General features: G+C 53.2%; 2 protein-coding genes across 2 annotated transcripts in view; one reads left to right on the top strand and one right to left on the bottom strand.

The window, feature by feature from the left end:
• LOC119098128 (putative ATP-dependent RNA helicase DDX43) overlaps positions 1-3,250 on the bottom strand; it is a 38,673-nt gene extending 35,423 nt beyond the window's left edge. The window contains exons 1-3 of the mRNA XM_037221057.1: positions 3,171-3,250; positions 2,634-2,743; positions 1,999-2,213 (exon numbers count right to left, since the gene is read on the bottom strand). Of these exons, the coding sequence (XP_037076952.1) occupies positions 1,999-2,213; positions 2,634-2,743; positions 3,171-3,188 (343 nt within the window). The 5' untranslated portion in view covers positions 3,189-3,250. The remainder of the gene's footprint in view (positions 1-1,998; positions 2,214-2,633; positions 2,744-3,170) is intronic.
• A 4,491-nt stretch (positions 3,251-7,741) lies between these two features.
• Positions 7,742-15,852, top strand: LOC119098127 (derlin-1-like). The gene is given in 10 exon segments (XM_037221056.1): positions 7,742-7,886; positions 11,680-11,855; positions 12,228-12,339; positions 12,867-12,958; positions 13,697-13,847; positions 14,527-14,594; positions 15,157-15,183; positions 15,185-15,208; positions 15,210-15,259; positions 15,732-15,852. Coding segments are annotated over 9 exon segments (798 nt in total). The 5' UTR covers positions 7,742-7,886; positions 11,680-11,702.
• Positions 15,853-16,135: the final 283 nt, after the last annotated feature.

Genomic DNA, 16,135 nt, shown 5'->3' with positions numbered 1-16,135 from the left:
TCGTCAGCTGACTGACGGACTCCACCGCTCTCCCCGGCCAAGACGTGGACAGACCGTCAGCTGACTGACGGACTCCACCGCTCTCCCCGGCCGAGACGGGGGCAGGTCGGCTGACTGACGGACTCCACCGCTCTCCCCGGCCGAGACGGGGGCAGGTCGTCAGCTGACTGACGGACTCCACCGCTCTCCCCGGCCGAGACGGGGGCAGGTCGTCAGCTGACTGACGGACTCCACCGCTCTCCCCGGCCAAGACGTGGACAGACCGTCAGCTGACTGACGGACTCCACCGCTCTCCCCGGCCGAGACGGGGGCAGGTCGTCAGCTGACTGACGGACTCCACCGCTCTCCCCGGCCGAGACGGGGGCAGGTCGTCAGCTGACTGACGGACTCCACCCCTCTCCCCGGCCGAGACGGGGGCAGGTCGTCAGCTGACTGACGGACTCCACCACTCTCCCCGGCTGAGACGTGGACAGACCGTCAGCTGACTGACGGACTCCACCCCTCTCCCCGGCCGAGACGGGGGCAGGTCGTCAGCTGACTGACGGACTCCACCGCTCTCCCCGGCCAAGACGTGGACAGACCGTCAGCTGACTGACGGACTCCACCCCTCTCCCCGGCCGAGACGGGGGCAGACCGTCAGCTGACTGACGGACTCCACCCCTCTCCCCGGCCGAGACGGGGGCAGGTCGTCAGCTGACTGACGGACTCCACCCCTCTCCCCGGCCGAGACGGGGGCAGGTCGTCAGCTGACTGACGGACTCCACCCCTCTCCCCGGCCGAGACGGGGGCAGGTCGTCAGCTGACTGACGGACTCCACCACTCTCCCCGGCTGAGACGTGGACAGACCGTCAGCTGACTGACGGACTCCACCCCTCTTCCCGACGGAGACGGGACACACCGTCAGCTGACTGACGGACTCCACCCCTCTCCCCGGCCGAGACGGGGGCAGGTCGTCAGCTGACTGACGGACTCCACCACTCTCCCCGGCCGAGACGTTAACAGATCGTCAGCTGATTGACGGACTCCACCCCTCTTCCCGACGGAGACGGGACACACCGTCAGCTGACTGACGGACTCCACCCCTCTCCCCCGGCCGAGACATGGACACACCGTCAGCTGACTGACGGACTCCACCCCTCTCCCCCGGCCGAGACATGGACACACCGTCAGCTGACTGACGGACTCCACCCCTCTCCCCGGCCGAGACGGGGGCAGGTCGTCAGCTGACTGACGGACTCCACCGCTCTCCCCGGCCGAGACGGGGGCAGGTCGTCAGCTGACTGACGGACTCCACCACTCTCCCCGGCTGAGACGTGGACAGACCGTCAGCTGACTGACGGACTCCACCCCTCTTCCCGACGGAGACGGGACACACCGTCAGCTGACTGACGGACTCCACCCCTCTCCCCGGCCGAGACGGGGGCAGGTCGTCAGCTGACTGACGGACTCCACCACTCTCCCCGGCCGAGACGTTAACAGATCGTCAGCTGATTGACGGACTTCCACCCCTCTTCCCGACGGAGACGGGACACACCGTCAGCTGACTGACGGACTCCACCCCTCTCCCCCGGCCGAGACATGGACACACCGTCGGCTGACTGACGGACTCCACCCCTCTCCCCCGGCCGAGACATGGACAGACCGTCAGCTGACTGACGGACTCCACCCCTCTCCCCCGGCCGAGACGTGGACAGACCTCAGCTGACTGGTGCCGCTCCTGGCCGCAGCATACGCACAGCACTGAACGGGCAGACAGCGTCGGCTGGTGAGTGCCAGCGTCGGAGGCGGGCAGCACGCATGCACACGCAGACTGACAACTAACCGACGAAAGTCAATTGGCACCACCCCGGCGTGCGGTTGCCGGAGCCGAAAACAGCGGAGCATTCCGTCACGCCACGGTCACGGTACCGGCAAAAGCACGCGGTCGCGGTACGGCCTCTAACACCCGCCGCTCCCAGACGGCAGCAGCGGCGCGAGGCCCGCCGCTCTGCCACTGACCTGAGCCGGTCTGCGCGATGCCGATCATGTCCTGACCGGAGAGCAGCACGGGCCAGCCCTGGGCCTGGATCGGTGTCGGCTTCTCGAAGCCCACCTTGACCAGCTCGTCCAGGATCTCCGGGTAGGCGGCGAACGCCTGCTCGAACGTCGTCACCGGGTTCGGCAGCGGCGCGTCCTTCTCGTCGCAGCTCACGTGCACGTCGTTCATCTCGGCGCTGCGCGGCGAGAGCGGCGACGGTGACGCGGCACGAGCGTCGCGCGATGCGCGGTGTCGGCGTCTTTATTTCGAATGTAAAGAGTATACCAGCCGTGAATTGATGAATGGCATGAAATAGCTGAAGTGAGTTGAAGGTCACGCAATTTCAACTACAACACTATCAACGGATAAAAAATGGCAAACCTGGCCTACTAAAAACAAGGCCACTTTATGAAGTCAAGAGACAAACTGCATCATCTTAGTGAAGTATCCGACACATTTTTATATCTCAGGCTATTTGTAGGCAAATCACCACACTTGGTGCACGACTCACTGCATTCAAATAGTTTCCGGCTTCTTTTACAGTATCTCACATTTACATATTTAACACAAGGTGTGATCTAGCCGCTGGGCCACACAAGACGGCCGGATACCGTACCGGACCCGCGCCACCTCGTCGTCCGGCATAGCCGCCACGGCCGGGTCCTCCTTGTAGAAATTCTTCTGCAGAGGCGGCACCTTGCTCCAGCGCTCCTTGTCGCCATCCGCCTGGCATGGAGCGGTTGGCGTCCGGTCAGAGACGCTGGATCACGGATACACGAAGAGCCGCCGGAGGCGCAGGCAAAAGCTACAGGTGTGATGTGACGGAACGTGCCGAAGACATGACGAGCCCGAGGCCCTCAGGTACGGCATAAATTGCAGTGATGACAACCGGTTTGGTTTGAGCTCGTGATCAGGAGCACATTTTGTTGTATTGGGGCGTCAAGATCTTCCACAAGTTTCACTAGTGTGCCAGCAGGATACACTATAGAGCTTACGGACCTAGAGGATGGCTAACGCTGCACAGTCCGAGACTCCACACAGGCTCATTCCTGCCACCAATGACCGCACAGCACCGTCGTGACACGGGTCGGCAGTCTACAAGGAGAGCGGCGCCAGGAAGGAGGGAACAGGACAGCCCCTGGCGACGACGCACCTGCATCTGCAGCGCCATGGACAGGCTGAAGGCGGGCCGGTCGGAGCGCGGCTCGGGACCCACGGCCGCCGGCCGGCGCGGCACCGGTGACGCACTGCGGTCACGGCGGCCCCGCGCTGGCCGCTCCTCCGTGCAGTCCAGCAGGAACTGCTCCACCAGCAGCTTGGCGCGCTCCTGGCTGCTGGCGTCGCCGACGAAGTCGACGCGCGCCTCGGGCCCGCCGCCGCACCGGTCGATCTGAGGACGGCGGACGGCGTCGGTCAACGGCGGACACGACTGGGCGGCGGGCCACCGGATCGCCCGCGGGCAATTACATTCACTGCTTTACTTTGGTGGGGCAAAACCTGCTTGTTATGTCTCAAGGTAAATGGACACACTTAAAATTAACACGCACTGGCAGGCAGAGCCAGCTCGGACCTCGGTGTACATTGCCACTTCCTTTCAAAACAACTTTGTCATCTTGAACAGTCACCCATAGTCCTTGAATAGCTACACACATTCCGATATTCATTCGCCATTTGAACCTGATGAATTTTAAGTTCATTCATCCTGGTCATTCCCTGAAGATGGACGGCCCACTCCCTGCAAGGCAGTTTTGGCAGGGCCTTTGGCACAGTTCTCTGGAGGGCACTCACACGTATCCTGGCGCCGGAGTTGGCCTCGAGCTCGCGTATGTTGGCGCCGGCTCGGCCGATCACCCGGCTCACGTCCGCCGCGGCGATCACCATGGAGAGGCCGTCCGGGGCCGGCGGCCGGCCCGCCTCCCCGCCCGGATCTCCAGCTGCACCACGCCAGTTCGGCGCCCCGCTCCGGCCGACGCCCCGCCCCCCTCCAGCCCCGACCATCTGGCTTGCCGACTGCTCCAGCTGCCCCGGGGCTGGCCACTGGCCGGGGCACCCCAGGCCTGGTTATTGCTCTGGTCACCCCAGGCCTGGCCACCATTCTGGCCACCCCAGGTTTGGCCACCACTCTGGCCACCCCAGTCTTGGCCACCATTCTGGCCACTCCAGGTTTGGCCACCATTCTGGCCACCCCAGGTTTGGCCACCATTCTGGCCACCCCAGGCTTGGCCACCATTCTGGCCACCCCAGATTTGGCCACCATTCTGGCCACCCCAGGTTTGGCCACCATTCTGGCCACCCCAGGTTTGGCCACCATTCTGGCCACCCCAGGCTTGGCCAACATTCTGGCCACCCCAGGCTTGGCCACCATTCTGAGCACCCCAGGTCTGGCCAACATTCTGAGCATGCCAGGCCTGGCCTCTGCCTCTTCCTACCAAGCCCTGGCCTTCATTCTGCCCTTGTCTGTTTTCCTGGAGTGGTGGGTGTTGCTGGCTAGACTGAACCTGAAGTGCTGCCACCTCCTGATCCCAGTCATCATCCATGGTGCTGTATTTTCCTGAAAACAAAGCAAATGCCTATACAATTCATGAACAGCTAGCATTCAAACAAAACAGGCTTTACAATGCAGCTGTATTGTTAGCACAGGATAGGTTCAATGCAACAATTCTTGTCCAATGCAAATAGTACAACATCCCCATACACAATTCCTACCATTACAAGCACATCCAATACAATTTATTGTGTGAATAAGAACTGTGTTGGATAAAAGATGCTATCTATCTGATGGATGAGGCCTACTATTTAGCTTGAAATGCTCACATTAATATGATTTGAAATTGATTTTGATGCATGCCATATACACTTGATTCCTGTTAGATAGATATTCATTTTCTAATGGTTTGGTGTTTCTGTTCATCATTTGCATTGAAAGAGGACAAACATTTAGTGGAGCAGTTAAATAAAACAAAACAAGTTAAAACCAAGAACTGGCTGGCAATATAATAATGCAAGAAGTCATAAATCAGTCAGAAAATGTTTACAATAGACTGACATTTGCATCACCTAAGCAATGAAACCTTTCTTATCCACCCCTTTGGTGCAACTCAACTTCCAAGCAATACCCATTCTGGGTACTTAGCAGCAACCAGGTTAAATGGTATCCTTCAGCCAGCTCTGACCAAAACCAATAAATATGAGCTGACAAGTGCCACTGCCACAATGTTGGTGTCCACACTAATAAAATAGTATCCTTCCAGTACACAAACAATGTAGCTTTTACAATGTTTCCAAGTGGTATAAGTATGATAAATTGCATGGCTGACAAGCCTGAGATTATTGACAAGCAGAAAAATACATCCTACAAAAATTATCAATCACATGAAAAACTCAGTCATGGATGGTTGTGCAACCAACTTTGGGAGGGAGCCCACATACTTCATTCAGCTCTTGGCAAAATAAAAAAGCAACATGTTATTTCCAGCGTGGGGGGAGGGAGGGCGATGGGCATGACTGCCTTGCACTTCTAAATATAGAGCCGAAAACATGGGGAGAACCTGATGTACCTTTTGGGTGGCACCGGCGTATGCGTGGCACTTCCTAAGACTGCCTAAACAAATAGAGGGAGATGCACCAGAGATTTATGGCGACCCTGGCAGTTTTGTTCGGCTCCAAAGGTCATGTAATGATAGTGACCAACGCTCTTCCCCATGCGCCCCCCACGAGCGCCCGACGCACACAGCCGTGGTGCGCGCTGTGTGGGTATCAGCTGATTATGAGAAGAAAGTGAAGGTCGCTTATACTTCCACCGTATTGTATGATGACGTCACAAAACCACAAAATTCATTCCTACCCGGCGATAGTAACATGCGTGCTTAAGACCACTAAGCCCATGATGGCAGATGGACGCTTCTCGTCACACGTGCGGTCCATAGCAGACGGACAGGGTCAAAAAGAAATGGGCCGAACTGAACAGGAACAAACGGAGCCGGGCGGAACTCGACCGGTTTGGACGGAATCAAACAGAATGTCATGAAGCGAACGGTGACCGGACGGAATCACTCCAGACCAGACCGAGCAGAGCACATCATACAGGGCCGCGTGGAACCAGACGAAATCTGATGGGATCAAATGGCACCGGACGTGACTGGACGGACGGGACGGAACAGGACTGGATCAGACCGGACCAGGCAGGATTGGACGGCACCAGATATGGCCGGACGACGGTGGACGGAACAGAGCTCAACCACACAGGACCAAATTGAAACGGAACAAAGCGGAACCAGCGAGACTGGACGGAACCAAAAGGGGCCTAACCGCACAGGATAGGATCGGTCGGCACTAAATGAACGACAGGAACAGGGTGGAACAGAAAGGGACCTGACGGAATCGAACAGAACTGGACCGAACCTCATGAGGCAAGACAGAACTGGATGAGATGAGACCACACCAGACGAAACCGGGTGGGACCAGACCAGACGATACTGGATGAAAGGGGGTAAGATCTCATGGGCCCAGATGGGACCGAACGGGACCGGACGGAACTGAACAGGACCAGACGGGACCAGACGGGATTGGATGGCACCGGACATGGCCGGACGACAGTGGATGGAACAAAGCTGAACTAGTTTGGACCATCTGGTCCTGTATGGTCTCTTTAAGTCTCACCTGGTTTCGTCTGGTTCCATTCGTGGTCCCGTCCAGCATCGTCCAGTCCCGCCCGCGCTGGACGGGCGGGACAGACGGGCCCGTCTGGGCTGATTTAGTCTCACTCGGTCCCTTCCTGTGCTGTACAGTCTTTTCTAGGGTCTTGTTTAGTCTCGTCCATTCCCACTCGGTTCCTTCTGGCCCCGTGCGGTGCCGTCTGACCTTGCACGGTCCCGTCTGGTTCATCGCGCTCCATTCGGTGCCGTCCGGCTCCGTTTGTTCCCCTTCCGTCATGTCTAGCTTCTGTCGAACACGTCCAGCGGCATTCGATATCGCCTGAACCCGTTCGGTTTGGCTCAGTCACTTGCGGGCCCTTTGGTCTCGTCCGATCGCGCTCGGTCCCGTTTGACTCTGTAAGTTCCGTCTAATTTCGTCTGGTTCCGTCCCGTGCCATCTGGTCCCATGCGGCCCCGTGCCCAGTATTACTACTGACCAGTTTTGCAGCGCTTTCTGGTTTTCTGATGCTGTCATGCCATCCATCGACTTATATAGGGATTTCTTTGTTCTGCGATGACCTCAAATTTTATTGACAACCCATGATATTTACATTTTGGCGCGATAGCGCCGAATCTGATTGGCGCGATAATGACTGATTGTGTTCAATAACGTGACTTGCAGATCAAGTAAAAGATGGAATTTGGAATTCTCGTTATTCAGCAGCGAATTTGACTTGCCATTAAAGCGTTATTGGAAAACAGACATACGTATGTATTCCTGTTGTTTCTGTGCTGTGCTGTTCTCTCTTTGGCGTTTTTGTTGAAATTGAAGCTCGTCGATAAAGACACTGCTAAACTAATCTCCAACTTCACAGCCGTACTTATTTTGTAAACCTACACGTGTGCTTCGTTCGTTTCTCAGCGCGCAATCATGTCGCTCAGCGGAGGAAGCACTCGTTCTCACTATTTTCGCAGGCGCCCCCAAAACGGTGCCGTTTTATGCATGCAAGGAAGGATCTGGAAGCGCTCCCAGAACATCATCACGTTTGGGCCAGATATCAACACACGAAAACACACGTATGCGCCGCATTCATTCTCCGCTCTGAGTTTTCGGGAGGTTGTGGGTTGGTGGCGGCTACGTGCGCATAATCAGTTTTGCTGTACTGTTGGCCCCAAACATTGTGGCGTACTTATTTGTGTGGCAGTTCTTCTGCTAGCATTTCGTGGGGTGAAAGGTTTGTACATGTGGTCAGCGACTGATCTTGTATGCAGCTCGGGCGGTGGACCGCTGCACTTTGGCCGGTAATCGACGGCCAAATAATATTCATTGTTGAAATAAGTTTGTATGATTTCGGTGAACTTCTTTTTTATTTAAGTTTTTCCACCACAGGCCTCCGTCGTGGTGCGCAAGCATGACTATGTGCTGTGCAAGCATGCCAGAAAGGGTGTCTGGAATGCCAAAAATGTACATCATTTGGAACATCTCTGGTATAACTTTGACCAGTCTGTTAATAGCTCATCCATTTCTACTAAATTGTGCTGAATTTTGAAGTAACTTGTGGCACAAAATTGGCTGGTTGATGTTCATATATGAAATTTCCTTAGGAACTCACGCTTCCTTAAAACACTGCCTGTAACTGCGCTGCTGGGATTGATGGTGACTGTACCAAATTTATGGTTTGTAGATTTACCCCGTGCTTTGAAATTGTTGCTGCTGTTATTCCTAAGGTCTTAACCTCTGCCCTAATGTAGGGTTGGTGTGACCCCACCCCTGTCAACATGTCCTCAGGTTTGGGCTTAATTTGATCCTCAAATTTTTTTTTTGAATATTTTCTGAACAGTGTAGTGTAGCCACTTTAAATGTTGCAGTTATAGATGATTGAGTAGTGGATCATTTATCACAAAAATTGGGGTGTACCTTGTAAGGTTGCTGAGCTATGGCTGCTCAAATTCAGGCCATGGATTCAACAAAGTCAGTTTCTTGAGAATAATTCATTTGATGCAGTTCCAGGGTGTTAGACAAAGCCAGACATCTTTGTAACACTTTCTTAGGCAACCTCACAGTTGAATGAGTAAATTCCATTGACTTAGGGTCAGGTATGAAGGTCAGACCAAGGTCAAAACCAGCCTGTTTTATTACTCTAGCACTTGCTGTATGAGTTAGTTTTTGGTACTCATTTTGAGTTAATTGATAACAGGAACCACATTGCATATCTCCCATGGACTGCTTCAAGGTCAGAATAGTTCACTGACCTAACATGACCCATGTCAGCAGTTTGTTTTTTGACTTTACTATGTAGCATTATCTTTCTTGCTTATTCAAATGAAAAATTCTAAGCAGTGTTGTAGGACTTTGACTATCATAGCATTGAAATGTCAAACAAGGTCACTGACCTTACTGAGCATGTGACCTTTTGCTTAGAATGGGTGTCAAGTCCTGGGGGCACTTGGGACACTCATGTGGAGTTTGACCATGTTTGACCTTATTTGACCAAAGGGTTATGATTTAGGAACAGTGTTGGAAATTCCCAAAAAATTCCTGGTAGCGGAGTGCAAATTTTCTGTAGTGGAGTACAAAATTGTCCAAGTGCTGTGGGCCATTGCAGCTTTATTTAGGTTATCTTTGAGAGGTAGCAGTACACTAGGTGGTACTCAATAAAAGCACCACCTTTCATGTACAGCAATTCATGCAAAATCACTTAAAATGAAAGGAAGCATCAGTATTAATTATGGCACACTAAAGCAACACAGTTGCATACCCTCTATTATGAAACACATGTGCATATACATTGGTTTGCAGTTTATGAAAGGCTGTGTATACACCCTCCAAAATGGAGAGTAAGTACACATCAGGCTTATACACTCTCCAAAATGGAGGGCGGCTACACACTGGGCTTCTACACCCTCCAAAATGGAGGGTGGGTATGATATGCACAGCCAGACAAAAATGGTACACAAAAAATGCAAATGAACATGTCACAGACGGCCACCTACTCATACTCCACCATGATCACGCTACTCATGCTCCACCGCGGTCACACTACTCACGCTCCACCAGCTAACTGGATTTAAAAACAGTTAAACATTCATGCATCCACCTTTCCACTCCCAGTCAACACAGGAGGCCCTGCACATCCCACCTGAACAATAGAGACAGGCAGCACTCTTAACTGATGTACCGAGCCAGCACAAGTACATTGCTTGACAGACCCGTGCTATAATTGCAAAATATGATAATTTATGTTCCAATTTATAGATTTTTTATCCTTCTAAACTCTTCTTAGTTTGCCAGGCTGAAGTTATGGGTTCATGTTGCTCTGGTGTCTTGCTGTTTTTACTGGAGTGAGATGGCTGCCTCCGAACTGTTTTTGGCTATGGATAGCAACATCTTTTGACTTAAAAGGATATTTTTGGAAAGCCTGAATTACCAGCTTTAATTGTACACCCCTAAGTGACAAATATAACTTGGTTTAAATCCGCAGTTGCCATAATATTTTTGTACTCTGGATGCCAGGAAGTGGCCAAAAACCCAACCACATATTGGTTCTGGATGAGTACAAATAAGTCCTTCATAATCATGATGCCCATCTCTATACTTCCTTCCAAATGTTTACAAATCTGTTCAAGGCATGAGCACGAGCAGAATATTTATGCTCCTGACAAATCAGTCACAAGGAGGCAAATCATTAAAACCAAATGGAGAGTCTTGCTATGTTCAACCTCCAACCTGAGCTGGGGGGTGGGCGCAAGCCGCTGTATAGTTGATACTTTTCTGACGCTGAATAGCGAGTGATTCTCTTACTTGCATTGCCATGACACAGTGGTGGCGGTGGGTAGGCGGCCGTTTGTGATAGGTGATTGGACGTGCGGTTTTCTATGACTCTTTGTTGCATCCTTGGCAGTTAATGCGGTTCATCGTCAATGGTAGGTTAAGTCATGTTCAAGTTTGAGTTGGTCTGCATAGGGCATAGGAAGTGAGAGCTTTGCTAATCTACAGACCATTGCAATTTTGGTACTCCTTTCTCATTTCCCAGTACTGTTCAAAGGTGATTCCATTCAACATTCAATCACTTTATTTTTCACATTTCCATCCATGGTTTGTCATATACCTAGGTGGCAACACAGGCTGCTTGCTATTGGGCATCTTAGTCTGGTGGGTGCAAGATTTGTGCCCTTGCAGATATCAATACATGGCTCCTGATGGAAGCAGCAAGTCTCAAGCTGTTGCACCTTATGGTTTTATTTCATCCTGGCTCAAAGAGGTAAAATGAGTTTTTCCGAAAGCTGTTCTTGTTGCATCATGATGGAGTCCAAAATATTTCATTTTGCTTAGTCACAACCCTGGAGTACAAAATCTTCTGGTATGCATTATATCAGGAAATGTCAAGTTTTCCAACACTGCCTAGGAACATCAAAATTTGACCTTAGTGAGGTCACATACAGGCCAAAACATCCTTCAAATTTGGTGTCTATAGCTCTCTTAGTTTCTGAGATCTCAGGGGGATCAAATTGCCCCCCCCCCCCCCCACCTGGCAGAAGAGTATCCAAGCAGCATTCCAATTGTTAGCTGAATATCTAGAACAAAATGTTGAATGTATTTGAAAAAAATATTGTATCTAATGCCATGAAAATGGATGTTAGACTCAATTTTATTGAAAAGTATCAGGATCTGGGTTTGAGGACATGACTTATACTCAGATTCTGGATTCCAGACTGGAATCTGGCATTGACATGGACTTCAACATTGTGTTCCTATGTACCAAGATGCCAGGAATGTTCTTTGTCGACATGTTTGGGAAATGGATGGCTGTTCTTAGTATATCAACTTGCTTTGTTTATGAAAATATCTTGTTCTTCTCCAAATGGCTAAACAAGAAAATGACTACATATCAGCAAATCAGCCTATTCCGTTGCTCATAATTGTGTGATGCTACCACACTTTTCATCTTTCCAATCACGGCTGTATTAAGAGGTGATGCTTGTGCAGACAATCGCCCAGTGTGACCAGTGGCCCTGCCCTTGTCACAGGCAGCTGCACAGAGTGACCGACAATGAGCGACATCCAGAGCTGGTTCAACAGCCTGCCGCAGTTCACGCGGCTGTGGTTCGGCCTGACGGTGGTCTTCACGCTCGTGGGACGCTTCGGGCTGGTCTCGGCCTACTACCTGGCACTGCTGTATGAACCTTTCTTCAAGCAGTTGCAGGTGCGGACGAGCGCGGAGCACCGCCGCATGCGGAGAGAATTGTCAGCTTGAGCGTTCCTGCGACGTAGGTGCGAGGAGTGTGGACTTGTGCGAAAGCAGGCTGTAGATCTGTTATGGGCCCTCACATCACAAATGTTTTACCACAAATACCTCACATCCATTGCAGATATTTTCATGCTGTGGAATGCATGCATGTGTGGAAATGTGTAAATTTTTTATTGAGGGCTTGGCCAGGTGTTTCGTTTTTGTAAGGTGCCTCGGGAATTTGTGAGTGATACTGCAACATTGGGCTCTGTATGTATTGTGCCCCTTGGTGATGCCGTCCTACTGAGAAAGAGGCTGTTTGGTGTGCACGATCTTCCCATCTTTCAGATATGGCGTCCGGTGACAGCGCTGTTCTGGTACCCATTGAGTCCGCAGACCGGGTTCCACTTCCTCATCAACCTGTACTTCCTGTACAATTACTCGCTTCGTTTGGAAACAGGTGAGGCCTTGTGGGAGCGAACAGTTCACACACCGGGTAAAAGATTATGTGTTGGAGATTGACTGCTGTGCATATGTGTTTTTCTCTTAATCACACAGTGAACATAATACATTGCGACATTGTGCCCATTATTCCTGCCAGGTTGAGAGGCTGATAGCGCAGTGTAGCATCAGCAGTTGAGTGCATCGTAAACCCTAATGACGATAGTACGATGACTACGATTAACTCTCACCCTATTGCATGTATCGATAAATGTTAAAAAGTAACAGATATCAGCTCTTCTAAACCTGGGTGCATACGTTCAGACTTCTCTCCCCTCAGTTGGATTTACTACACACATCACGGATGTTGTGTTATTTCTCGTGCTGCTGATGGTTGCTTCACCTGTGGGCCTGAAACTGACCTTTCGTGGTCGTTTACGCGTCGGCGCCGTGAGCGTTGTGTGCCAAACTGCAAGCATAGACTACGTCAGCGACGCCGGTGCGTACTGGTCTGGGTGCTGAGAGTGACATTCTCCGGATTTTCAGGTATATTCGCCCGCAGCCCGGCTGATTACCTGTTCATGCTGCTGTTCAACTGGTTCTGCTCGGTAGTGGTCGGCCTCTTCATGAATTATCCGGTGGGTGATCCGATGCGCTGTGTTGCCTCAGTCGAGTCCATGCGCACCCGATGGTCTGACCGAGTGGCAGGCGCTGGCGGCTGCTGGATGGCAGCGTGTCGCGTTGCCGTGCGCCATGACCTGGGCACACCAGGCGCATGGTTGACGCTAGTGAGCTTAGGTTTGGATTTAGCTGGTGTCATGCAGGCCCACTCTGGCTTTTCTACTACTCCTGGAATGAGGTGTGATCATCATCCATCAATTATCTAGATATCCATTTTTTACATTTAGTCTGTCCCTATCCCATGGGTATGTTTCTGGGGCGAGAACCCGATCTAAGCAGTTCCTGATGCACTGCAAATGCTCAGCGTGGTCCGTTTGGCGTCACTCGACTGCTGGCGCGGCCGTTGTCACCGAGCGCAGGCCATCCCAGTCAGCGACAGATAGCGAGCGCTTAAAGCGTCCTGGACCGTGCCCACCACGGATAGGTGAACCTGAAGACAGGCGCCGTAACCAACCGAGCTACGGGGAAGGACTCAATCGGACGGGTGCCTCCCTTAATGCCGTACTAGCAGCTATCGGCATGGCTATCCCACAAACGAGAAGCGAATATTTTGGATCAGCCCCGAGCCCCGGGTAGCCTGGGTGGCGTTCTTGCCTGGGATTTGATGGCCGTGTTTCGTCATCAGTTGCCCCTCCCCCCCCCCCCCTTTCCTTTCCGGCACCGTACCATCGTGTGACTTCTCTTGCGCCCGCCAGATGTTGATGGACCCGATGGTGATATCGGTGCTGTACGTCTGGTGCCAGCACAACCGCGACACCATCGTCAGCTTCTGGTTCGGCACACAGTTCAAGGCCATGTATCTGCCTTGGGTGCTGATGCTCTTCAACCTCATCATAGCGGGCGGCGGTAAGGGAACGCTGTGTCCAGTCTTTCCAGCCCCTTCCTCTCTCTTCCAGCTCGTAAGTAAAGAATTCCGCGAGCGGGATCGTCAGTCCTGGTTAGAAACTTATAGGCGTCCTAGGGTCAGGACGGTCAGTGTGCCCTTAAGTCCAAATCATCCGCATCATCTGGCTATAAACATGTGCAACTATTAGATATCCGTGACCTTAAGCATATTACTTGCCCGGCGACTCGATATCACTTCGCAAGACGTGTTGGGCAAGCACGGAAATCGCCTTCTATTGTCTGTGGCAATGTGTTCGCGACATATTAATTGGAGCGAATATTGGTATTTGCGCTAGATTCAGGGAATTGCCCGGTTTCGGCCCTTGGGACTCGCATGATGCGAACATTCTTGATGTTTCAGTTGCTATCAGGATGTCTCTGTCAGACCGTTCTGAGCTGTTATAATATCAGTCTTCAGAAGCTGAGTTGTTACATGGAATGTATGTTAGGGGTGCCAGTAGTGTAGTGGTTAACACGTCTGCGTTAACCACTGCGCGTCTGGGAAACCAAAGGTACGGGGTTCGATTCCCCGCGGTGCCCGCCATTCCTGCCAGGGTGAGAGGCAGGCGACGCCATATAGCCTCAGCAGCTGAGTGCGTCGTAAAGCCCCAATCACACACACACAGAATGTATGTTACAGGTGCCATGGAGTTGGCTGGCATTCTCATCGGACATCTCTACTTCTTCTTGGTGTTTAAATACCCTCAGGTAGGCCAATATATTTCTTGTCAAGCAAATTGCATTACTTTGAAGTATCAAAGGGCTGTTGTTCCACGCATTCGAAATATCCTGGCAAATCGATGATTTTTAGAGCTTCAAATCTAAGCTGTCTCTCCCAGCGTAATTGCTAGTGTCGGCTTTCGCCCTCCTCCCCCTAGATATGCATCCCTGGCAACATGATGATGATACATAAAATAAACAATGGTGTTCTTGGACATCGTATCGTTCCCAATGAACGTGTGCAGCAGTTGCTCCTGACTATATCGTTGCTGTAGTGGACGGCGGCACCGCCGCTCCTGATGCACCGCCTGTCCAAATAGACTCGATGCTCACTCAGTTTGGCATGGAGCTCTCCTGCGGTGAATCTCTTGCTGTCTCTGTCACGTGGTGTGTCGTGCTCTGCCCCCCTCCGTCACGCCATGGGCCTCGTGTCGTGATCTCTGTCATGTCGTGTGGGGTTTATCATATACGTGTGCGGTATACTGAGGCACGCCAGTGCCTCAGTTACGCCGCGTGACCGTGCCTCACGCCGTCGCCGTCCGCCCGGCAGGACTTCGGCGGCCCGGCGCTGCTGCGCAACACCGCAGTTCCTGTACAACTACCTACCCCAACACGTCTGGCGGCATGGGCGGCTTCGGCGCGCCGCCGCAGCGGCCCGCGGCCGCCGCCGGTGCCGGCGCTGGCGCCGGAGCCGCCTTCCGGAACTGGGGGGCCGGCCATCGCCTGGGACGGCAGTGAGCCGGCCGCGAGCAGCGCCTGGTCGGCTACCGCTGGAGACCGACCGTGGGAGGTGCGGTCGCTGCTGGGCCGCCGACGAGCCCGGGACCGTCGGGCGGAGTCGGAGGCGGCGGGCCGTGCTCAGAGCCGGGGCCGGAGCTCGTGTTTGGTGGGGACGGGCACGGCGGCTGTCCGGCTCCAGTGGCTCCAGCGTTCTCGATGTCGTTTGGTGGGGACGGACACGGCCGGCTCCCGGCTCCAGCGGCTCGATCCCCGCCGTCTCGATGTCGTTTGGTGGGGACGGACACGGCCGGCTGCCCGGCTTCCAGCGGCTCGATCCCCGCCGTCTCGACCCCGGTGTCTCGATGCCTTTTGGTGGGGACGGACACGGCGGCTGTCCGGCTCCAGTAGGCCGATCCCCGCCGTCTCGATGCCCGCTGTCGGCCATCGGCTGGTGTCCGCTGCCGGACGCCGGCTGGATCAGCAGCAGAGCGGGAGCGGCACCTCGGCAGGCCGGGACTGCCGCTGACGCGGTCCAGGGGACCGACGTCTGCGAGGGCAGCAGCGGCCGAATGTGGGCTCGTGGGGTGGGCGTGGCTGACGTCTCGGAGTTGGGGTGGGTCGGAGCGGCGCCGACGGTGTCTCGAAATGGTGCGGACTCTGCTGGCCATAGTAGCGGCAGAAAGTTGACCAGGTGAAAGCTTTGCTCGTTGGGCCATTTCAGGGCTGCCACTTGGCGCGCCCCGTTTGTGTTTTACGTCGACTATGCGTTGTGTACTAAGCAAATTCAAGAAGTGCGTGTGATTTGTATC

The sequence above is a fragment of the Pollicipes pollicipes genome, unplaced genomic scaffold (genome assembly GCF_011947565.3).
Source record: "Pollicipes pollicipes isolate AB1234 unplaced genomic scaffold, Ppol_2.1 Scaffold_4740;HRSCAF=5597_pilon_pilon_pilon, whole genome shotgun sequence".
Taxonomy (NCBI): domain Eukaryota; kingdom Metazoa; phylum Arthropoda; class Thecostraca; order Pollicipedomorpha; family Pollicipedidae; genus Pollicipes; species Pollicipes pollicipes.
The sequence above is the reverse complement of the archived record's forward strand: the minus strand, read 5'-3'. Positions and strand labels throughout refer to the sequence as shown.